At 41.2% G+C, this 26,561-nt stretch overlaps 2 protein-coding genes across 2 annotated transcripts in view; both read right to left on the bottom strand.

Annotated features, from left to right (window-relative positions):
* The window catches only part of LOC143741188 (uncharacterized), a 297,332-nt gene that overhangs the window by 192,367 nt on the left and 78,404 nt on the right, over positions 1-26,561 (bottom strand). Inside the window, exons 2-3 of the mRNA XM_077233632.1 lie at positions 9,517-9,629; positions 8,460-9,281 (exon numbers count right to left, since the gene is read on the bottom strand). Of these exons, the coding sequence (XP_077089747.1) occupies positions 8,518-9,281; positions 9,517-9,574 (822 nt within the window). The 5' untranslated portion in view covers positions 9,575-9,629 and the 3' untranslated portion in view covers positions 8,460-8,517. The remainder of the gene's footprint in view (positions 1-8,459; positions 9,282-9,516; positions 9,630-26,561) is intronic.
* The window catches only part of LOC143741177 (uncharacterized), a 249,195-nt gene that overhangs the window by 192,367 nt on the left and 30,267 nt on the right, over positions 1-26,561 (bottom strand). The window lies entirely within an intron of this gene.

The raw sequence follows: 26,561 nt of genomic DNA, 5'->3' as shown, positions 1-26,561 counted from the left end.
AGAAGAACCCAAGTGCAGTCCATTTATATCCAAACAAAATACAAAACAAAGACTTTACATGATCATTAGCATAAATGTAGAAACAACTCACCACACAGCGGCTACAGAGACAATACTAGACAAAGACGCATGAGGGCTTAAATACACAACGACCAGTGACTAAATAAAGACACACCTGTGAACACAGTCAAGACAATTAACCAATGACAACATGAAACAAGAGACTAGGAAGCACACGGCAGGATCACATGAGGGTAAGGAAATCACATGACAAGACAGGAAACATGACTGTAACATGTAACATCAACCCAAAACAAAACTATAAATTACAGTGTTTAGTTTAGTTTAGTTAGTTTAGTTAATACTTTATTGTCCCCTTAGGGAAATTTGTCTTGGGCTCAGTGTATGCTGCATTTCCAGAATAAAAAAATAACACATAAAATATTCTAAATCCATCACAGAATAAATCGATCACATGATCTAGCTCACAAAAACAATCTATACAGTAGAGCAAAACATGTAGACCATGCAAACGGTCGTCATACTGCACATCTACAAAGACCACTGTTATCACACAAATACCGGTGTATAAACCTAAGCCCAGCAGTGAGTACCAATAAATAAATATTATAATATAGAACAGTAAATAATGTTAAGTAATCAGTACAAACCAGAGACGTCATAGGCCTTTGTCCTTGTCATTCAAAAATCCAATAGAAACAGGCACAAAAGAGTTTTTAAACCGGTTCAATCTACATTTGGGCACTCTGTAGCTTCTTCCCGAAGGCAGGAGCACATATTCAGGATGAAGGGTGTGAGAAGGGTCAGCTAGTATCCTTTGTGCACCTCTGTACACAGACTGCTCATATAATGATTGAAGCGATGGATGGTCTTTCCACCCCACAATTTTCATGGCATGTTTTACATCGTTTTACAGCTACTTAATATTAGTTCATAAAGTACATTTAATATTTTTACGGAGATTAACTTTAACGTGTAACCCTAGCCTATAAACATCTTAGGGTGTTCTGGGTGGTTGCTGATTTGCATGGTCACATGACTATGATAAGCCGCTTTTCCACCGTCAGGCCAAACCGTTCTCATCCCGGGCCGATATGGATATGGTTTTATTTTCTACTGTGGGGCTGATAATGAAGCTCTTTGGAATGCAATACAAATCCGTCAGTCTTGGTAACGCAAGCGTTTACAGATGATATGAGATGTGGGTGATCAGTTATTTCTTTTAATTTTATTATTCATTTGTGTTTATGTCGCTCACATAGTGCGATTCGTCAGCTACAGAGAAACTGGCAGCCAGGCAACAGATAAGCGACCAAACCTGAGCTGCGACGTCACTACACACTACACTAGATTTGATGGCCGAGTTCTAGCGCGGGCTGTAATGCACTCACTCTGTGTGTGCGGGTTCCGGGAGAATAAAACGATTCGTGGGACTCCCGCAAACTAGAAATATCTATGAATAAAACATAAAAACGAATACATTTTTATTCATCTGTTGCAGAAAAGCAACAAGAACAATTAAAACAAAATAGAAATGATTTACAGGCCAGAGTTTCTTTTATAACATGTTTGCAGCGTTGAGCGATTCAGCCAATCACAGACATATGTGTTGAGTTCTTGAACGCAATATCCAATCAGAAGCATTTAAGATAGACTCCCCTCACCTCTCAAAACTGACTTTTGGTTCAGAGCTAAATTCTGTATGTTGGCAAATCCTCTAATTATAACTAACAAAGTGTATATATTTTGAAAGATTCATTGTGCAGTCAGCTTCATTGATAATAACAGAGATGTGTGAGATTGCGATGAACTGATGTCAGCTTTTTAGGAATTATTAAGGGAGCGCACTTTGCTCATAATAATGACTTAACATCTCATCTTAATGAGAAACTTTCTCGTAATAATGACTTAACATCTCGTAATAATGAGAAACTTTTTCGTAATTTTCCTGCTCGTAAATTCATCACAGCAAATATGGCACGCTCTGCAGTGAATAATGTTAATGATAAATTATCAGTATATAAGACGGGCTTCCATACTAGATAGTCTTTTATACATTTGTAATATTCATTTGTATTTCTGTGTATGAACAAGCAGCAAACACAGACGGGTTCAGTGTTCTAAAAACATATTAACACATATACCCATATATTTTATGAAGATGTTACAATTAAACTTAACGAATAAATGTAATAATCCAACTTTTATCTGATAGTTTTGTAAATTCACGTAACACCATTGGTGTGCACATGCAGGCGTCCATCGTTACCATGGTAACCGTCCTGCTTCTGCTTTCCACTTTCACACCTTTTCGCGGGCATGGAAAAGTATGGAAGATACTGATGATTTTTAATTGATGTTATTTTATGATACTACAGATTGCACTTCTTAGTTCACACTGACTTTAATGAAAACAACTGGTTTGCAGATCGTGCCATGTTTGCTGTGATGAATTTACACGCTTTGACCAGCGGATGTCGCTAGCGTGGCACTCCCTTCTGGTCCACTGCTTTGTGCATGCGTAGAAGTGCGAGAAAATAAGTCATTATTACGAGAAAGTTTCTCATTAAGATGAGATGTTAAGTCATTATTACGATAAAGTTTCTCATTATTACGAGATGTTAAGTCATTATTACGAGAAAGTTTCTCATTATTATGAGATGTTAAGTCATTATTACGATAAAGTTTCTCATTATTATGAGATGTTAAGTCATTATTACGAGAAAGTTTCTCATTATTATGAGATGTTAAGTCATTATTACGAGAAAGTTTCTCATTATTACGAGATGTTAAGTCATCAAATAATTATTTCTTAGCATGTACAGCGCTTTGAGCATGTAACAAGATCAAAATCGTAAAAGAGACGTTGTCTGCAAGCAGTGAATCAGAACCAAATACATATTGTGCACAATTTTATTAACTAAATCACGAACAAAACTAAACTAAACAAACATACATGTATACATAAATACATGTGAGTGATAGCATGGAACTGGAAACCGGAAAGGGAACTATGAAAAGAACCATTTAACTATGAAAAGAACCATCAGTTTATCATTTTCAAAGCACCTCATTAAAAGTATACTTGCGATTTGCGTTTGCAATGGACACAATTCTTGAAGTTGTTTAAAATTGAAGTTGTTGATGATTCCGTGAGTGTCAAATGTTGAAGTTGCAATCGTTTTCTTCTGAGTTAGATTGAAGAAAATATGATGAACTTGTGTGGTTAGTTCGACTCTGTTCTCATGGCTGGAGTGCAGCTTGTGGCCTGCCGGCCCTGGGCCTGGGAGGACATGCAGAGCAGATGGTGGGAGTTGAGACGGACTTCTTCTGGGTTGAATGAAGACATTTTGACCAACTCCTGAGGTTGTCCTTGATTTTGTCGTGCTTGAGAGAGTCCTCTCTCTCCTGAATGAGCACATGGCTGGTTTGGTCAAGGCCTGGGGCCCTGGTGAGGCCACGCAGAACAGCACAACACCCCGGATGTTCTGAGAAGCCAAAAAGGGGAGGGCTTGTTGAGGATGCTATTTGAAGCTTTAGAAAGATGGGTGTTAGCTTGATGAAGAACTATGAAATATTCTTGTAATACTAATATGTTGTTGTTATCGACATACCATGTACACAGTCATTCCGATCTTCAAAGAACCAAGTTATAGAGACCAAATACGCCACACAAATGATTTTGGTTAACCATAGTTGCAAAGTCTGAAACATTAACCCATTAGAGTTTACAAGAAAAACAACATAAAAGGAAAATCATGAGATGGGAAAATTAGATACAGGTTTATACCTTTCTCAAGCGGTTATACATTTAGAATATATAGGATTAATAGGGTTTATTTCTCCTTCTCAGAAGAGTCACATCTCTCAGGAATTCCAGTGTCGTAAAAAATTGTATCAATGTAACCGGACACTGAGTGGTGCCAGTGATGTAAGCTTCATTGTTATGCCAGTTTCAGGGGAAGTTATACAGATCTTTGTTGGGAGAGTGAGTTTGCCGGACAATTCATTAAATATAAGAATAATTTGTGTGTGTGATTGGTCGCTAACAGACATCTGCAGAGCTGCAGGCTGGGCGACACCTAACACATTCGCCAGATTCTATAATCTCCGAGTGGAGCCAGTGTCCTCTCGTGTACTCGCTTCAACCAGCTAGTACCGGACCCGCTCAGGTGTCTTCGCTTGCTCGCCATTCCACTCCACGGACTGGATACGTGCGATATTCTCCTCAGGTGAGCTTCCCCGAAAGCCCTGAGTTCCTCCAGCACTCCTGACGTTGGCGCCAGTGTCTATTGCCTGTGCGTCGGCTAGGTGCATCCCGTGTGCATGGTCCCTCCTCTGAGCGACCCCCACATGTGTATTTCCACTGTAAGCCTCTTTGAGCATGTGTCTTTCCCTTGGCAAGCCACCTTGCCACCCCTGGGGTTGAAATATTCCACCTGCGGCTGGACACCCCAGTGTTCTCCATATGTCTCCTTCGGGTCATATGTGTATTCTCTAAGTCCCCCCCTCTGGGTTGGCAGTAATTGCATAATTCCCCTAAACTTTGGGATATGCTCCCCAGTGTACCTTGGTATTCCTGTGCTAAATAGGAGTCCTTCGTCCGTGCCAGTCTCACGACAGGGATCTCAGATTTACGCAGGGCACTGGAAGACAGCTGAGAAGGTGGCGTGATTAGACTGGTAACCCCATTCGTCGTCATCCGACGTAACTCGGAGTGACAACGAAAGGGAACGTCTCCGTTATGTATGTAACCCTCGTTCCCTGAGTAGGGAACGGAGACGTTACGTCTGCCTGCCACTTTCCGCTGTACCGCGGGGATCGCCTGAGCTCAGTCTTGGCTCCTCAGCGAAGAAACATATCTGCCTGTTGCCGGCGTCCTCCTTTTATACCCACGAGGTGGGGCGGAGTTACGTTATGCAAATTCCGCAGACCCATGGCAATTCTTTGCCATTGGCTCGTTTTGTAATACTCGAAGTTGATAGGCGTTCTAAGCGAAACCCCATTCGTCGTCATCCGACAAAACGTCTCCGTTCCCTACTCAGGGAACGAGGGTTACATACGTAACCGAGACGTTTCTCCTGGAGTTATTCCTCCTGCTTGCTTCTTCTTCTCCTGTGGGAAGATGGGAATATTCCCAGCATTTAAACTCTCATGAATGGCTGTGGGAGCTTCACTGACTGAAGGAGTGAATTGTGGTCGTTGTTGCTCATTTAGCAGATGATCATCACACTTACAATCACTTGCAATTATCATGTTTCAGTGTTTTGATCAAACAGTCATTTAGAAGCAATTCCCTGATTACTAAATTTATACAAATGACCCAATTCAAGAGTTCATATTTGCTTGATTCTTCATATTGTGACTGTTTTTATGTTTTATGATAGTTATTCACGAGGCCCTTGTTTGGCCTGAGCAGTTTAACTGTCCACTGTTCTTCAGAAAAATACTAAATAAAAAGCAAAATGACTATTTATGATCTCTCTTTTTTTAAGTTATTAACATTTTGCAGATTCTACAAAGGATATGTAAACTTATGACCACAACTGTAGCTGATTTTTGTGTTACTCTTACATGAGATATGGTTTATCAAAGAGGCCACTAGATGGCAACTGTAAAAGAGGTATTTTATTGTAATGAAATGAAACCACTTTATTATCCCCTAGAGGAAATTTGTCTTGGAGGCAAGGTGTGTTTATTCCTCTTTTATTTTCCCCCATAGTGCTAAATTCATGTGTCAAACACACAATAAACTACAAAGCACTTCTCAAGATCTCTGTCTTTGTCTCTTCAACAACGAATCCATGCAATGAAGTAAACTTAACTCTGGAATGTCCTGTCTTTTGATAAGTTGCGTTGATGATGACGATGATGAAATGAGAATTAACTCCACAAGGTCAATTTTGAGTGCGATGCAATGGTTTTAATCCAACTATCCACAATGTGAGAAGATCATACACCACGGTGGTCAGTGAATCGTTTGTTCCTCCTGCCCCTTTGCTCGCCATGTGCTGTAGCCTCGTTGCCAGTGGGGATTGCACTTGGCTTTAGTGTCTGTTTCTTCAAACAGTGTTCACAACAGAACATGTGAATAAAAAGTCCTTTCTAGAAAGAAAGCACATAGCTAACATCAGTGATCTTAAGAAATAAATACAACGTCAAGAATATAAATTAGTGATGTGTCCTCCCCTATCGAGACTTCGAAGCGTGTGTCGAGTAATCCAGGATGATTTCTGTGAAGCGCGTATCGAGGCATGTGTCGGTGACGAATGTGGTGACGTTTGAAGCCTCGCGAGCCACCTGTACCACGTGACTGCTTCAGGAAGTGGTTCGGGGTTTGGCGGTCTATTTGAAATATAAGGGCCAGCAAAATGCAATGGATTCCCCCTCACATTTTGTGGACTTGGGACTTTGCGAGTTTGTTAGCGATCTATTCAAGCTTCTTTTTTTTTGCGATGGAACCATGCGATGTCATTAAAATCACAATGCACGTTTTACATTTATTGTCCACTTGATGGCACAATAGAGCAAATGAAGCACCATGAAGCTTCGGCACATGAGTGAACCAATTGGATGGAACGCTTCAATGCTTTATGAAGCTTCATCTCGCCATCACTAATATAAATCATCCCTACTTACAGTTGAGCAGAAACTCAGTTCTCAACAAAGGACTATAGACAAGCCAGCAGGTAGCGTGAGTTTAACCAAACATTGGATTTCCCTCTACCAAACGAACTGACTTCCTCTATGGTAGGTGAGTTTATATACTCGGTTACCACCCGGCAATAGCGCCCTCAAGCTGCTCCTGTTGTTACTACATGTGACCCCAAATACATTACACTAGTGCACCAGCAACAATAAAATACAAGTCACTTTTTGTCCGTTACAACAGAATGATATAAACACAAGTCCCTATTCCTAGCCTTGTATTAATTAGATAATGTTCATTTGTTGTTTAACATTTTAATTGGGGTATAAAAGAGGCATTGATTTTATGTGCTTTTAAAGACAGCCCTTGTGAGCTATAGTTAATTCATAGTTTTTTCTTCTGAACACCCTAGAACTGCAGTCCTGAAACCGCAGCTGCCGCTATATCATCCAGTTATCATCTAAGGTGGCTTGTCACAAAAAACTAGGGTCTCCGGTTGTGCAGGAACATACTACTGGAGGGAACACTTACATTCGTCTTCATCTATTGTTGGATTAATGGCGGGTTGTGATTAAACACTCTGACATCTACTGTGCTGGAGTGAGAAGAGAATGCATTTTGTAGTTTATTTTTAATTTTGGGAATGCAAATTGTATAATATACAAGGTACACATTTCTAGTAATTATGCAGTTAATTCTCATATTGTATATTCAGAAAAATTTTGAATATTTTCCTCTCCCTAAATGCCGAAACACAATGATAAATAATTTAATAAGAAGGCTTATATTGACCTATTAATATTTTGTTAACATCTATCTTGTAAATACATGTTTTGCTATTTTATTTAAAAAAAGAAAATCACTGGTAAATCAATAACAAATGCAATTTTAACAATATTTCAAGTGTAATTTATGAGATTTGTTGTATTTTAAATCCAATCTTTCTTTTTAAAAGACAATGTTTATCATACTTTTTTCAAAGTTAAGGATTCATTAGTTTAAATATACATTGAACCAAACACTATAATAACTTCTAGTTAATAATTCAATATACTTATTTTTGACAAAACATCCCATGTTTCGGTCGTGACTGCATATTTAGTGACAGTAATGTTTTGGTAGTCGGCCACATTACACTACAGAATTTAAACTCACATAATTAAAACACTAAAAAATACTAAAATACTCATGATTTGCATAAATGTACTCACATTTTTTTATTTTTTTTTTAATATTTAATATAAATATTTATTTATTTATTTTTTCCCCAAAATAAAGAATTATGTGTTCCCTTTTGTCAGTGCCAAAACAATGATGACATGTTTCCAAAGAAGACAAATTCTTTCCCAATATGAATTCTAAATAAGGACTTTATTTTCATTTGACTTTTACCATATTGTTGATCAAAGTCCATGTCCTTAAAAGCTTAATTTATTTTATTGTTATTTCATATTTTAACCACTAGATGGCAGCTGTAAAACAGGTATTTTATTCACTGCACTTCCACAGACACTGTTCAGTTTTCTGATCTCAGTGGTGTGGATATTTATGTCAAAAGCCATATTTTGAAAGAAATTAAATTGGTAAAATATCTAGTCAAAACATTTGTATTTTTAAAATATTGATTTATCACTGTAGGGTTAAATAATCATGAACACAATGTTGAAACCTGTTGAACTGAAATAAATGTATTAAGTCACTCAATAAGGACAAGGTTAGAACATAAATTAAAAACAATTATAAGTTGCTGGCTATATATATATATACGCTCATCTGCAAGAAATTACACCATTTGATTTATCAGAATATCAGACTATTTTAAGTGATAGTCTGACTGTGAACTTTGCTCACTTAGACAACTTTGGACAACGCTTTTTCTCATGAGTCCGTAGACTAGATGATCGGCTGAATCTCTTCCCACATGAAGAGCACTGGTGCGGCTTCTCTCCAGTATGAACTCTCTCATGACGTTTCAAGGTTCCTGACAGAGAGAAACTCTTTCCACAGTGTGAACACTTGTACGGTTTCTCTCCAGTATGAACTCTCTCATGATCTTTCAGGTTTCCTGACCGAGAGAAACTCTGTCCACAGTGTGAACACTTGTACGGTTTCTCTCTGGTGTGAACTCTCTGGTGTCTTTTTAAGTGGCTGGGTGAAATAAAAGTATTTCCACAGTCAAAGCACAAATAAGGTCTCACACTATTGTGTATTTTTAAGTGACTGTTTAATTGGTCCAGTCGTAAAAAACTCTTTCCACAAACAGAACACACGTGAGGCTTCACATCTGCATGAATGTTCATGTGTCTTTTCAGGTGCTCTGCCAAAATAAATGTCTTGTTACACTGATCACAGCAGAATGATCTTTTTCCTGAGTGAATCAGCAAATGCTTTCGGAGACTTCTTGCCCATGTGAAGTTCTTTCCACACTGATGGCATGTGAAGGGTTTCTCTCCGGTGTGGATTCTCATGTGCATCTTCAAGCCTGGTTTAGTTGTGAAGCTCTTTCCACACTGAGAGCAGATGCAAGAACATTTCTCTCTTCTCTGAGTGTTTTGTTGAGGTTTCTGAAACTGATGGCGTTTCTTCTCCACTTCACTTTGTTCCATCAGACCTAAAACAAACATATTACATTAGACAATTCAAGATTGAAATAAAAGTAATCCATAGAAAGATTTAATCAAAATTTAATTAAAGGAAGACAAATGGGATCCAAAGAAATATTGAGCCTCAATTTAGCACAAATCTAGTTTAATATTGAAGTATCTAGTTTTAGATGTATTGTTATATGTCAGTTTTCAACTTAATGTTTCTCATCAGTCATAAAGAGAATGAAGGAAAACACCAACCTATTTGTTCCTCTGTATCTTCATCTCTCGTTCTGCAGGGTTCTTCTTCAATCTCCATCTCAATAGTTTCTCCTGGAGTAATTCCTCCTGATTGTTAGGAAAAGTTTCTTCACCTGTGGGAAGACATGAATATTCAACAGTATTGAAAGATAAATATCAGCCTGACTTTTCTGTCTCTGTGTCTCCCTGTTTTCTTTCTTTCTGGTGGCTGCAGGTGTATATACACTCACCTAAAGGATTATTAGGAACACCTGTTAAATTTCTCATTAATGCAATTATCTAATCAACCAATCACATGGCAGTTGCTTCAATGCATTTAGGGGTGTGGTCCTGGTCAAGACAATCTCCTGAAATCCAAACTGAATGTCAGAATGGGAAAGAAAGGTGATTTAACCAATTTTGAGCATCACATGGTTGTTGGTGCCAGACGGGCCGGTCTGGGTATTTCACAATCTGCTCAGTTACTGGGATTTTCATGCACAACCATTTCTAGGGTTAACAAAGAATGGTGTGAAAAGGGAAAAACATCCAGTATGCGGCAGTCCTGTAGGCGAAAATGCCTTGTTGATGCTAGAGGTCAGAGGAGAATGGGCCGACTGATTCAAGCTGATAGATGAACAACTTTGACTGAAATAACCACTCGTTACAACCGAGGTATGCAGCAAAGCATTTGTGAAGCCACAACACGCACAACCTTCAGGCTGATGGGCTACAACAGCAGAAGATCCCACCCGATACCACTCATCTCCACTGCAAATAGGAAAAAGAGGCTACAATTTGCAAGAGCTCACCAAAATTGGACAGTTGAAGACTGGGAAAATATTGCCTGGTCTGATGAGTCTTGATTTCTGTTGAGACATTCAGATGGTAGAGTCAGAATTTGGCGTAAACAGAATGAGAACATGGATCCATCATGCCTTGTTACCACTGTGCAGGCTGGTGATGGTGTAATGGTGTGGGGGATGTTTTCTTGGCACACTTTAGGCCCCTTAGTGCCAATTGGGCATTGTTTAAATGCCACGGCCTACCTGAGCATTGTTTCTGACCATGTCCATCCCTTTATGGCCACCATGTTCCCATCCTCTGATGGCTACTTCCAGCAGGATAATGCACCATGTCACAAAGCTCGAATCATTTCAAATTGGTTTCTTGAACATGACAATGAGTTCACTGTACTAAAATGGCCCCAACAGTCACCAGATCTCAACCCAATAGAGCGTCTTTGGGATGTGGTGGAACGGGAGCTTCGTGCCCTGGATGTGCATCCCACAAATCTCCATCAACTGCAAGATGCTATCCAATCAATATGGGCCAACATTTATAAAGAATGCTTTCAGCACCTTGTTGAATCAATGCCACGTAGAATTAAAGCAGTTCTGAAGCCAAAAGGGGGTCAAACACAGTATTAGTATGGTTTTCCTAATAATCCTTTAGGTGAGTGTATATATATATATATATATATATATGTGTGTGTGTTTTAATGTGTGTATTAAATGTGTGTACAAATGGCACACTTCATATGAATACTCGGTCTTGTGTACTTATTTCATGTGTCCGTTAAATCCATGAGACCCATGGATGAGGTGTCTCATTTTTCATTTTAGGTTTCAGAAGGTTGCTCACGCATACTTTGTGATTGATATGTGCCCTCGATACGCACTTGATGCACCCAAACTGATGCAAGCTCTACAGCACACTTCTTTTCGACAATCAAAGCAGGGTTACGTTTTTGCACGTCGTGCACAATAACCCTAAATGCACCAGGCTGGCGGTGCCACCGGCTTCTTTTTTATATATATATATATATATATATATATATATATATATATATAAATATAGCTGAGAGCAGCGATGAAGGGCCAAAGCCGGCGGCATCGCCACCCCGGTGCCTTTAGGTAACTAAAGGAACCGGGGTTGCGGTGCCACCGGCTTGGGCCCGCAATCGCTGCTCGCAGCTATATATATATATATATATATATATATATATATATATATATATATATATATATTCTTCTTATTATTGTTTTCCTAAGGATTCTTCTTCTTCTTCTTCTTTTTTAGGGCCCAAGCCTTGAAAAGGCGAAGGACCTATTGTTTTCCTAAGGATTCTTCTTTTTCTTCTTCTTTTTATTATTAGGGCCCAAGCCTTGAAAAGGCGAAGGCCCTATTGTTTTCCTAAGGATTATTTATTATTAGGGCCCAGGGCCTGAAAGGGCGCAGAGCCCTATTGTTTTCCTTAGGATTATTATTTTTTTTTCTCTTTTATTTTTCTTACGACTATTCTGGCACTTTTGGGGCCCTTAACGTGCCCGAAAACTCTTGAAACTTTGCAAGCGGGTCAGAACCCGTGGCCATCAGGGTCGGGCTGAAGATGGTACCAGGGCGTGGCGGGGGGGGGGGGCTAGACAGCGCCCCCTGGAACGGGGTCCAAAAACTTGGTCCATAAAACAAACACACTTGCATGTAAGAATATGAAACTCGATACACATATAGATCTCATCGGTTCATATATACTTCATACTCTTACTTTTTACCCCAGCCCAAAAGGAAGTCGGCTATTTAGGTTTTTTTTGAAAATGCATGCTATGGAATTTAAAGTACTTCTCCTAGAGAATTCAAAGAAGTGGCACAAAACTCGGTAAGCATTAAGTCAATACATTGAGGATGAAAAATTGCCAGGGGATTTTTGATATCTCGAACGGTTTGGCCATGGCGAGGAAACGAAATGATGGCGAGAAACGTGAAACAGGAAGTGTGTTATAACTTCAGCATACATTAACTGATCTTGATGAAACTTCAGCAGTGTGTTCGTTGTAAGAGGCCGATCACATGGATGTAAGTATTGTGAGTCAAAGTTATAGCGCCACCAACTTAAATCACCCTCTTATTTTTACCCGATTTGCTTCAAACTTTATGTGTATAATGTAAACACACGCCAGATGTAGACCTGTAAAAGGATTATTGATATCTTAAATACTGTTGCCATGGCAATGCATTAAACTTTAATATTCTTTTTGGATGCTGTTTAGGCTCTTAACATGCTTGAAATTGCATGAAACTCGTCAGACACATCACATTTATTAGCCAGTAGACATGTGCAAAGTTTCCGAAACGGGCGTGGTGCAGGGGCTCAGTAGCGCCACCTTTTGACAAAAGAGGGAGGGTTAGGTCTACACTTTTATCTACAACCTTAAAACTCAGTCTGTATATTGCTCTCATCGAGCCGGAGAACTTTCTAATTTACAATCATTAGCTCCGACCAAAAGGAAGTCAGATATTTTGGTTTGAATGTGGATGTTTTGAAGAAATTTCTCTCTCTCTGTGAGAGGGAGAAGGAAGGGGGGGGGGGGGGGTTTGTCTGCTGAGTGAGAATACTTTTAATTCTTGTTTTTCAAGGTTTCAGGGACTTTTGGGGCCCTTAACATGCTCGAAAACTCTTGAAACTTTGCACACGGGTCAGAACCCGCAGCCATTAGGGCCCGGCTGAAGCTGGTACCCGGGCGTGGCAGAGGGGCTCGACAGCGTCCCCTGGAATGGGATTTGAACACTTGTCCATAAATCAAACACACTTGCATGTAATAATATGAAACTCGGTACACATATAGATCTCATCGGGTTGAACAACTTTCGTGCCCTAAGTTTTACGCCAGCCCAACAGGAAATCGGCTATTATGGTTTGTTTGGAAACGCATGCCCCTGGAATTCGATATACTTCTCCTTGGGAATTGATCGGATTGCCAATAAACTTGGTCAGCATGAAGTCAAGATATTGAGGATGATAAATTGCCAGCGGATTTTTGATAGCTCGAACGGTTTGGCCGTGGAGAGGAAATTAATTCATGACTAAAAAAGGACACATAAAGTTTGTTATAACTTAGTTAGTTTTACCTACAGTTACAAAATTGGCGTGTATATTGTTCTCTTCAAGTCGAACAACTTTCTAATTTACAGTTATTAGCTCCGACCAACAGAAAGTCAGATATTGTGGTTTGAATGTGGATTCTGAGAATTTTCTCTCCCTCTCTCTGAGTGTTCCCTGCCATTCTGTGTGTGTGTGTGTCTGTGTAGGGAGGGTGAGAAGGAAAGGGGGGGGTCTCTTCGAGTGATAGTTTAAACACAAAATCATAAATAGGGCTATACTGCCCTCTTGTGTCCAAAATTATGTTTATATATATAAATATATTACGTATTGTGACAGAGGATGTTGTGTTTTATTGCGAGTGTACACAAATATAAGTAAACAGTTTGCAGTCTGAATGATTATCCTTTATGAAAAAAATTACGGAGTATGTTTTTCACTGTTCACACACACTCACACAGTTCGATCGCGCCCGCGCCTCTCTCTCTCACACGCGCGCGCACACACACACACACACACACACACAGTTCGATCGCGTCCGCGCCTCTCTCTCTCACACACACACACACATTATGAATATAGGGTGGGGGGCTCACGCCCCTGCGCCTTTTATCTCAAAATGTATAGTGCCCTTTTCTGATAATTGTAAATAATAATAATTATTATAAATATTATAATAAATGAAACAAACACACACCCTTGCCACTAACAATAATACAAACAAATATTATATTTAAAAAAATGGTGGTAGGCGGAGTTTCCTACGCATTTAACGGTTCTAGTACGCAGTGCACCACGCAGCAGTTCGCGCGAGTCTCTTCAAACAAGCAGCAGGTAACGTTTAAGCTAATACGGAAAATTACATTTATCCTACCATCACCATGCTACTCTAAAAGTTGCTGCAGGATGAGAGTTATTCTTACCTATAATAAAAGTATAACTCGATTTCAGACGCATTCTGAGTGACAATGTCATTCGTTTTTATCCAAGGAATAAAAGTGCAAGGGGAAATACATCTAACAGTTAGTTTAATGAAATCTTAAGTCCATGTCCAACTCCAAATTGTAGGAACTTATGTCTTTGATTTCATAGAAACGCTTTACAATAAGGTTCTGTTACATGCGGCTGAAGCAGAGGCAAAAGCAGGATCCACGTGCAGCAGTGTTTTATTTAAATAAACTCAAAACTAAACAGACTTGGTAACCAGACTCAGGAACAGGACAGCGTGCATACAGCATTACAACAATACATGAACTCACCAAGACTGGACTGAAACACAGGGCTAAATACAGGGGCAAACGAACTAAACAGGATAACAAGGGGGGGGTGGTTAACGGGAAACACATGGGAAGACTTAAACAATCAACCAATGACACAACAGACAGGGGAACACAAGGCAAGATCACATGACTAGAACAGGGGATCACATGACAGACAAGAACCAGGGACAAGAAACAAAACCCAAACCGTGACATACCCCCCCCTCTATGGGCGGCTCCCGACGCCTATCAAAACAAAAAAAACCCAAGTTCAGGAGGGTGGTGAGTGGAGGCGGTCTTGGGGGAGGGACGGAGGGTCAAGTCTGTGCAGGGGGCAAGGCAGTTTAGGCGGCCAGGGTGGACCAGGCAGTGAAGACCCCTCGGGCGGCCAGGGCGGTGAAGACCCCTCGGGCGGCCAGGGCGGTGAAGACCCCTCGGGCGGCCAGGGCGGTGAAGACCCCTCGGGCGGCCAGGGCGGTGAAGACCCCTCGGGGAGCTATCATGAACAGACGACACCGGCTCAGGAACAGACGACACCGGCTCAGGAACAGACGACACCGGCTCAGGAACAGACAACACACACGCTGGCTCGGGAACAGACAACACACACACTGGCTCGGGAACAGACAACACACACACTGGCTCGGGAACAGACAACACACACACTGGCTCGGGAACAGACAACACACACTGGTTCTGGCTCGGGAACAGACAACACACACACTGGCTCTGGCTCGGGAACAGACAACACACACACTGGCTCGGGAATAGACAACACACACACTGGTTCTGGCTCGGAAACAGACAACACACACACTGGCTCTGGCTCGGGAACAGACAACACACACACTGGCTCGGGCTCGGGAACAGACAACACACACTCGGGCTCGGGAACAGACCACACACACACTGGCTCGGGCTCGGGAATAGACAACACACACTGGCTCTGGCTCGGGAACAGACAACACACACACTGGCTCGGGAACAGACAACACACACACTGGCTCGGGAACAGACCACACACACACTGGCTCGGGCTCAGGAACAGACAACACACACTCGGGCTCGGGAACAGACCACACACACACTGGTTCTGGCTCGGGAACAGACAACACACACACTGGCTCTGGCTCGGGAACAGACAACACACACACTGGCTCGGGCTCGGGAACAGACAACACACACTCGGGCTCGGGAACAGACCACACACACTGGCTCGGGCTCGGGAACAGACAACACACACACTGGCTCGGGCTCGGGAACAGACCACACATACTCGGGCTCTGGAACAGACCACACACACACTGGCTCGGGAACAGACAACACACACTCGGGCTGGGGAACAGACAATACACACACTGGTTCTGGCTCGGGAACAGACAACACACACTCGGGCTCGGGAACAGACCACACACACACTGGCTCTGGCTCGGGCTCGGGAACAGACAACACACACTCGGGCTCGGGAACAGACCACACACACACTGGCTCGGGCTCGGGAACAGACCACACACACTCGGGCTCGGGAACAGACCACACACACACTGGCTCGGGCTCGGGAACAGACAACACACACTCGGGCTGGGGAACAGACAATACACACACTGGTTCTGGCTCGGGAACAGACAACACACACTCGGGCTCGGGAACAGACCACACACACACTGGCTCGGGCTCGGGAACAGACAACACACACTCGGGCTCGGGAACAGACCACACACACACTGGCTCGGGCTCGGGAACAGACAACACACACTCGGGCACAGACAACACACACACTGGTTCTGGCTCGGGAACAGACAACACACACACTGGCTCTGGCTCGGGAACAGACAACACACACACTGGCTCGGGCTCGGGAACAGACAACACACACACTGCCCGAGCCAATGTGTGTGTTGTCTGTTCCCGAGCCCGTGTGTGTGTGGTCTGTTCCCGAGCCCGAGCCAGTGTGTTGTCTGTTCCTGAGCCCGAGCCAGTGTGTGTGTTGTCTGTTCCCGAGCCAGAGCCAGTGTGTGTGTTGTCTGTTCCCGAGCCAGAACCAGTGTGTGTGTTGTCTGTTCCCGAGCCCGAGTGTGTGTTGTCTGTTCCCGAGCCCGAGTGTGTGTTGTCTGTTCCCGATCGGACGGGACCAGCGGCGAGGACTCTGGGCTGACAGAAAGTACAGGGAGGACTTCCAGGCATTGTGGGACGCGGGAAGTCCTCTTCCTCCTCCGTCTCCGAGAGCGAGGACTCTGGGCTGACAGAAAGTACAGGGAGGACTTCCAGGCATTGTGGGACGCGGGAAGTCCTCTTCCTCCTCCGTCTCGGACGGGACCAGCGGCGAGGACTCTGGGCTGACAGAATGTACAGGGAGGACTTCCAGGCATTGTGGGACGCGGGAAGTCCTCTTCCTCCTCCGTCTCCGAGAGCGAGGACTCTGGGTTGACAGAAAGTACAGGGAGGACTTCCAGGCATTGTGGGACGCGGGAAGTCCTCTTCCTCCTCCGTCTCCGAGAGCGAGAGGGCGCTGTGCTGGACGGGACCAGCGGTGAGGGCGCTGTGCTGGACGGGACCAGCGGTGAGGGCGCTGTGCTGGACGGGACCAGCGGTGAGGGCGCTGTGCTGGACGGGACCAGCGGTGAGGGCGCTGTGCTGGACGGGACCAGCGGTGAGGGCGCTGTGCTGGACGGGACCAAACGATCTAAACAGGATAACAAGGAGGGGGGGGGGGGGGTTAACGGGAAACACCTGGGAAGACTTAAACAATCAACCAATGACACAACAGACAGGGGAACACAAGGCACGATCACATGACTAGAACAGGGGATCACATGACAGACAAGAACCAGGGACAAGAAACAAAACCCAAACCGTGACAGGTTCATTTGTTCATTGCTCATGTATGAACTAACATGAACTAACCATGAGCAACACATTTGTTACTGTAGGCTATATCTTAGTTAATACTACAACTGTTAATTGTTTATACATGTTATGTCACAGTCAGTCCATTAACTAATGATAACAAATACAACTTTGATTTTAGCGTTTTAGTAAATCCTGAAATTAACTTAGATAAATAAATGCTGTAGAAGTGCAGTTCATTAGCTAATGTTAACTAATGAAACCTTATTGTAAAGTGTTACTGATTCATGATAGCTAACACTGTCTTTCATACATATAATACATACATTAAATTTACAACATCAACAAAACTAAAAATTAATTTTCCATAATTACCTTCTTGATTCTCACTGTTTTGTTTGGTAAAGTAAATAATATTTAGTAATATTATCATAATTTCCTTATTTTCATTTGATGTGTTATGTATTCTAATAATTGTATGAACATATTTTCTTAGAATGCCAAGGAAAAAAAGAATAAAAACCAAAAAAAAAAAAAATCAAGAAGTAATTTTTTTTTTTTATCCTTTTTGGTCCCTCCGCCCCTGCCCCTGATGAGGTGTACACACACACAGTGTTTCCATGTTTTATGGGGACTTTCCATAGACATAATGATTTTTATACTGTACAAACTGTATATTATATTCCCTTACACTAACCCTACCCCTAAACCTACCCATCACAGAAAACTTTCTGCATTATTACATTTTCAAAAAACATCACTTAGTATGATTTATAAGCTGTTTTCCTCATGGGGACCAAAAAATGTCCCCACACGAACAAGGATTTCAGATATTGCCATCCTGATGGGGACATTTTGTCCCCATAATGTAGGGTTTACCAGGCCCTTTTGCAGAAATGACTGCTTCAATGCGGCGTGGCATGGAGGCAATCAGCCTGTGGCACTGCTGAGTTGTTATGGAGGCCCAGGATGCTTCGATAGCGGCCTTAAGCTCATCCAGAGTGTTGGGTCTTGCGTCTCTCAACTTTCTCTTCACAATATCCCACAGATTCTCTATGGGGTTCAGGTCAGGAGAGTTGGCAGGCCAATTGAGCACAGTAATACCACAGTAATACCACAGTAAACCACTTACCAGTGGTTTTGGCACTGTGAGCAGGTGCCAGGTCGTGCTGAAAAATGAAATCAGATGGAAGCATGAAGTACTCCAAAACCTCCTGATAGCTAGCTGCATTGACCCTGCCCTTGATAAAACACAATGGACCAACACCAGCAGCTGACATGGCACCACAGACCATCACTGACTGTGGGTACTTGACACTGGACTTCAGGCATTTTGGCATTTCCTTCTCCCCAGTCTTCCTCCAGACTCTGGCACCTTGATTTCAGAATGACATGCAAAATTTGCTTTCATCCGAAAAAAGTATTTTGGACCACTGAGCAACAGTCCAGTGCAGCTTCTCTGTAGCCCAGGTCAGGCGCTTCTGCCGCTGTTTCTGGTTCAAAAGTGGCTTGACCTGGGGAATGTGGCACCTGTAGCCCATTTCCTGCACACGCCTGTGCACGGTGGCTCTGGATGTTTCTACTCCAGACTCAGTCCACTGCTTCCGCAGGTCCCCCAAGGTCTGGAATCGGTCCTTCTCCACAATCTTCCTCAGGGTCCGGTCACCTCTTCTCGTTGTGCAGCGTTTTTTGCCACACTTTTTCCTTCCCACAGACTTCCCACTGAGGTGCCTTGATACAGCACTCTGGGAACAGCCTATTTGTTCAGAAATTTCTTTCTGTGTCTTACCCTCTTGCTTGAGGGTGTCAATGATGGCCTTCTGGACAGCAGTCAGGTCGGCAGTCTTACCCATAATTGCGGGTTTTGAGTAATGAAATGGCTGGGAGTTTTTAAAAGCCTCAGGAATTTTTGCAGGTGTTTAGAGTTAATTAGTTGATTCAGATGATTAGGTTAATAGCTCGTTTAGAGAACCTTTTCATGATATGCTAATTTTTTGAGATAGGAATTTGGGGTTTTCATGAGCTGTATGCCAAAATCATCAGTATTAAAACAATAAAAGACCTGAAATATTTCAGTTGGTGTGCAATGAATCTAAAATATATGAAAGTTTAATTTTTATCATTACATTATGGAAAATAATGAACTTTATCACAATATGCTAATTTTTTGAGAAGGACCTGTATATATGTATGTATATATATATATTTTTTTTTTACTGCACTGTAAGACATTTTAGTTACAAGAGTTAACACAAGTGGGGTTTTTTTTTAAGTCTGAAATAAATATTGTAATTGCCAGGCTAATGTTTTATATCTTATATTGGACTTATCTAAACAAAAGCTGTAAGATAATAAAATAATTTCAACTCAAAGCAATATTGACATGTCTATGTTTTTATTTATATATAAAAAACTTTTACACAAACCAACTAATAGCACAGAAATTAAGTCCATTACTAATAGGCCTACTAACTGAAGTCTGAGATGCTGTTTTTCCATTGAAATGATGTCACTTCCTGGAGGACGATGTCATTACAGAATTGGCATTAGTTAGTTAAAAGGATAATTCACCCATATGACACTCAGTGAATGGATGGACTTCAGTTTGAGGATTTTGTAAATTTTCAGTGGAGCTTTATATCATTTCATCAGCTGTTGAAAATAGCAGAGGGCAAATATCCAAAACATCTTTAAACACGAATCTTGTGCACTTGTACACCTATTATCAGCTGTCTTCACATGTGATTTAGGCTTTAGAAGTATTGCATGTGCACAGTTTGGTTTAAAGATACAGATTTTTCTGTCTGAATTAATCGTAGATTGGTGATCAATTCTCTTCTGCAAGAATGTCTGCTTCTGTTCTGTGGCTGTTTCGGTTTTATCCTTATAATGAGTTCAAGGACTTCACGGTTCTTATCATACCTAACAAGATGCCACTGATACAACTAAGGCGAGGTAACTATTTCAATATCACACAATAGTCAATATTATTACTCAATGGTTTATGGTTTTAATCCTTTGCATGTTGTTTTTTAAATTACATTCCTGTAAATGAGTTTCAAACTGTGCAGCTCAGTTCAAGCATCTTATGATGTTATATGTGATCGACCGTGTTGGCATGAGTAACAAATCTTATATGCAGGTAGAAATCGACCTTGACAGAAGAGAAATTGAATGGGAAGCCAAAGAAATTGAGACGGCCGAGAGAGACGCTCATCTCAGCGCATCAGAAAGCAACAGTTGTCCTGTTAGTGAGTAGTTTTTACCATTTGTAGATTTGAAAATCTTGCTTCCCCCTATTATTGTTAAATCACGGAAGCTACACCAGTCACTTTTGCCAATAGATTTCTATTTATTATGTATCATGTGTCAGACAGAGAGAAACAGGCATATAAGACTAAGGCTACATGAGAGGAGGTCATTCCCGATTTCTCTATTCCCCATTTCTCTATCTTCTCATCCCATCATGCTAGCTGTAAATGGTTTCTCTGGGTTTCTCCTTCCTTCCCCCATCATCTCTATGTTTCTCCTTCCTCTCACCCCATCATGACTTTATGTTTCTCTGAGGTGGTACCGTAAGATTGAGCTTATATACATCACAGAGAGACTTACAACTTCCTTGTAAGGTAGAAAAACACGTTGCTTATGTTTAAAATGGAACTTATTCCTAATGCACAATCTACCTTCCACATTAAGAAACTAACATTTCTCACCAGAGAAGAACTGATATTACATATTAAATGTTTGTTTTATGGATGATTACTGTGAAATCTCTAGATGAAAGAGGAGCAGATAGGAAGATATAAAGCGAGAGGATCACAAGTCCGAATCTGGAGGCCTTTAGGTAACTAAAGGCACCGGGGTTGCGGTGCCACCGGCTTGGGCCCGTAATCGCTGCTCGCAGCTATATTTATTATTATTTTACTACCTTTTGGGCACTTTTGGGGCCCTTAACGTGCTCAAACTCTTGAAACTTTGCACACGGGTCAGAACCCGCGGCCATCAGGGCCGGGCTGAAGCTGGTACCCGGGCGTGGCAGGGGGGCTCGACAGCGCCCCCTGGAATGGGGTTTGAACACTTGTCCATATATCAAACACACTTGCATGTAATAATCTGAAACTCGGTACACATATAGATCTCTTTGGGCCAAACAACTTTCGTGCTCTAAGTTTTACGTCAGCCCAACAGGAAGTCGGCTATTTAGGGTTGTTTGGAAACGCACGCTCAGGAATTTGAAACACTTCTCCTAGGGAATTCACCTGATCATCACCAAACTCGGTGTGCATGAAGTCAAGACATTGCGGATGAAAAATTGCCAGGGGATTTTTGATATCTCGAACGGTTTGGCCGTGGTGAGGAAACGAATTTATTGCGAATAATGGAAACAGGAAGTGTGTAATAACTTCTTTATACATTAATTGATCTTGATGAAACTTCAGCAGTGTGTTCGTTGTAAGAGGCCGGTCACATGGATGCGACTATTGTGAGTCAAAGTTATAGCGCCACCAACTGGCAGCAGGAAGTGTGTCACTTTCAAAATGCTTTTAAATCACCCTCTTATTTTTACCCGATTTGCTTCAAACTTTATGTGTGTAAACACACGCCAGATGTAGACCTGTGAAAGGATTATTGATATCTTAAATACTGTTGCCATGGAAACGCATCAAACTTTAATATTCTTTTTGGATGCTTTTGAGACTCTTAACATTCTTCAAATTGCATGAAACTCGCCAGACACATCTCATTTATTACCTAGTAGACATGTGCAAAGTTTCAGAAACGGGCGTGGTACAGGGGCTCAGTAGTGCCCCCTTTTGACAAAAGTGGGGGGGTTAGTTTTATCTACAGTAACAAAACTCGGTATGTATATTGTACTCTTCAAGCCGGACAACTTTCTAATTTAAAGTCATTAGCTCCGACCAACAGGAAGTCAGATATTTTGCTTTGAATGTGGATTTTTCAAGCATTTTCTCTCCCTCTCTGTCTCTGCGTCTCTGTGTGTGTGTGCGTGAGATTTGCTTTTAGTCTTGTTTTTCAAGGTCTCGGGGGCTTTTGGGGCCCTTAACGTGCTCGAAAACTCTTGAAACTTTGCACACAGGTCAGAACCCGCGGCCATCAGGGACGGGCTGAAGCTGGTACCCGGGTGTGTCAGGGGGGCTCAAAAGCGCCCCCTGGAACGGGGTTTGAAAACTTTGTCCATATATCAAACACGCTTGCATGAATTAATATGAAACTCGGTACACATATAGATCTCATCGAGCCGAACAACTTTCGTGCTCTAAGTTTTACGCCAGTCCAACAGGAAGTCGGCTATTATGGGTTGTTTGGAAAACGTATGCTTTGGAATTTTAAACGCTTCTCCAAGAGATTGCATCCGATCATCAGCAAACTCGGTGTGCATGAAGTCAAGACATTGAGGATGCTAAATTGCGGACGGATTTTTGATATCTCGAACGGTTTGGCCGTGGCAAGGAAACGAATTTATGGGGAGAAAAGAGAAACACAAAGTCTTATAACTTCTGCATACATTAACTGATCTTGATGAAACTTCAGCAGTGTGTTCGTGGCAAGAGGCCGATCACATGGATGCGACTAGTGTGAGTCAAAGTTATAGCGCCACCAACTGGCAGCAGGAAGTGTGTCACTTTCTAAATTCTTTTGACAAAAGGGGGGGGGGGGGGGGGGGGGGTTAGTTTTACCCACAGTAACAAAACTCCGTACATATATTGTTCTCATCAAGCCGGACAACTTTCTAATTTAAAGTCATTAGCTCCGACCAACAGGAAGTCAGAAATTTTGGTGTGTGTGTGTGTGTCGGGGGGATATATATATATATATATATATATATATATATATATATATATATATATATATATATAATACTGACTATGTCTAATAATACAATCCTATTAGATGAATATGAAAAAAGCAGTAGTGTTTGTAGTGGAGTCCACTGGAGGCGAGTTGCAGAAGAACCCAAGTGCAGTCCATTTATATCCAAACATAAGCAAAATACAAAACAAAGACTTGACATGATCATTAACATAAATGTAGAAACAACTCACCACACAGCATCTACAGGGACAATACTAGACACAATCAAGACAATTAACCAATGACAACATGACACAAGAGACTAGGAAGCACACGGCAGGATCACATGAGGGCAAGGAAATCACATGACAAGACAGGAAACATGACTGTAACATGAAACATGAACCCAAATACCCTATACATTACAGTGTTTTATTTACAGCTACTTAATCTTTTTCATAAAGTACATTTCATATTTTTATGGAGATTAACTGTACACTGTCAACTTTAGCCTATTAACATCTTAGGGTGTTCTGGGTGGTTGCTGATTTGCATGGTCACATGACTATGATAAGCCGTTTTTCCACCGTTGGGCCAAACCGTTCTCATTCCGTGCCGATATGGATATGGTTTCATTTTCCACTGTGTGAGACTGATAATGAAGCTCTTTGGAATGTAATACAAATACGTCAGTCTTGGTAACGCAAGCGTTTAAAGACGATATGAGATGTAAATAGCGATTATGTTATGGAGGATGATCAGATATATCTTTTAATTTTGTTATACATTTTTTTACTTTGCTCAGATAGCGCTTTTGCAGCTACAGAGAATCTGGCAGCCAGGCAACAGACAAGTGACCAATCCCGAGGCCACGTCACTACACATATTCTTCCAACCTGGTTACGTTGGGAATTTCAGGCCAAGAATGATTTATAATCATGACATGCTGAACCAAGCTCAAGTGGAACTATAACTGGAACCGTTCCTTACCGTATTTAGAACTGTTCAGTTTGACAGTGGAAAAGCGGCTATAACCATCCCTGCAAACACACATTATTGAGAAGTCAATTCCCCTTTATTTATATTTATATTTTATATTTACAGTATACAATACAGATTGTATCAAAGCAGCTTTACAGTGATAACAGGAAAATGATTCAATGAAAAAATTATCAATTATTAAATTAGTTAATTTAATCTATGAGGCAGTTCTGCAGAATAGCAGTGATTTCATTCTGCAGCTCAGTTCAGTTCTCATCAAAATTAGTGTCAGTGCAGTCAAATAAATAATATTGAATATTAATAATGTGTGTGGACAGTTAATTTAACTCCGCTTAGGGTTAATTTACCATGGTAATTTTCTCCAAACCACTTGAAGGCAGTGTCAGTAGATTGACAGCAATATTGTAACAGTGGCTATCTTGCATTCCAAATATCAATTTCTTGATGACATCATTAATCCAAGATGGCTGACAGTGATAGCCATGTGCAAAAGGCCCCAGGCATATATGTGAAAAACTTTTATACAAGGAGGTCAATTGAGGTAAAAAAAAAAAAAGAAAAGAAAAGAAGATTAGTTTGTACAGTAAAGTATGATGAATATGTTAGTATTTTATAAAATAACATTTAAAATAAAATCAAAAACTAATTGTCTACGTATGAGGAAATCATGCAACAAATTGCAAAACAGACATTTAACAAATATATCAACATAAATAACCATTCAAAATGACATATTACGGCATTAAATGGCAAATTTACACATACATACTGAGACAAATTTGCATTTTGCCTTCCAAACAGGGACAGCATACAGTAGGTCAAGCACTCAGTACAGAATAATAGAGAATATCCCAGAGGACAGTGGAAGTGACAGCAGTGATGAGGAGTATGTGTCAGCAAAGCCCATATACATAAATTTAACTATTGTTATAGTTCCAACAATATGTGTTTTATTGTTATTATACTATAATATTATTGTTTTTAATAACTGAGCTGATACACATAGCATAATATGCCATAATAAAAAAACAATATTCCATATTGTCATCTGTGGCTTTATGTCCCATTTTTTGCCGATGTTACATGGTGTCCACATACGTGGACAGTTAAACAGGTTTTAAATAAAAAATAGAAAAAAATGGATTTAAAATGGATTTAAATTTTAGGATCATATTAAAGTAATAAAAATAATCTTAAACAAAAATGGATAATGTTTTCCATAATTCATGCATGAAAGGATTTAATTAAAGCTGGAGTCCGTAGTTTTCCCTATTCGTCGCCATCTCTGTTTGAAATCTGCAATTGCAGTTATTCACGGAATGATCAACTTTACGTAGGTTGTGCTTCGGCACGGCGCGGATGAATCCAGTGTTTTGAGGAGAATGTGCGGCTGCCAGTCGCTGCCGATGTGGATACTGGCATTCCCAATCACAGATTATACTTTTTGGAAGTATGACCCACATAAGAATTTTCACCAGAAAATGTCCCCTGAACAAGTAACATCCAGTTTTGTTCTGACCAACTAAGGAGGGGAAAAAGCATTGCAGTAAATCGCGCTGATTAAATCTAACGAGCGTTTATCATATCTCGTTAAAAAGTGCAAATTATGCTTTGTTCTCAAATTGTTAATGCTAACAACATCAGCATTACGTAACTACATTTAATACCCTTCCAATATTTAGGGGTTCAGGCACCTATTATACTTGTAAGGATTTTTATTATTATTTTTCTTCTGCCGTAAAACGAATCGTGCAGACCAAACCGTAAGAGAGACTTGAAACTTGGCCAGATTGTAGTACAAAAATCAAGGAGGTTGACAGAGTTTGACCCAGATTAGCCCATAGGTGGCGCTACAGCGACTAAAAGCATGAAACTGCTCAAAACTCCTAGACCGTATGTCATAGACTCAAGACATCCAGACCTCATGAAGAACAAAACGTATATCTCTGATTTCATTTCCGGTAGGCAAATTTGTCCGCCATTTTGAATTTTGTCAAAAACCTACTTTTCGTCGCTGTCCGATGAAAACCGCGTATGTCCATTTTGCCGATTTTGAGATTTTTCGACGGATAGAATGTCCAGGTTCATTTCCGTATACAGTATGCGTCACATTATCTAAATGACCATTGAAAAGTTGTGAAATCATGTCATCTGATTTTCGTGTATATCCATTTGGTGTCAAAGCTGTCAATCACGCCGCGTATCTCCCACCCTGTGGAGGCATCTCGCCGGTCTCGTGAAGTTTCATCTTAAGCGTGTCACAG

The sequence above is a fragment of the Siphateles boraxobius genome, unplaced genomic scaffold, assembly GCF_051911475.1.
Source record: "Siphateles boraxobius isolate OS27281-9 unplaced genomic scaffold, OSU_SipBor_1 18, whole genome shotgun sequence".
In the NCBI taxonomy this organism is placed as follows: domain Eukaryota; kingdom Metazoa; phylum Chordata; class Actinopteri; order Cypriniformes; family Leuciscidae; genus Siphateles; species Siphateles boraxobius.
Note: the sequence above shows the minus strand (reverse complement) of the source record. Positions and strands in the feature narration are given on the sequence as shown.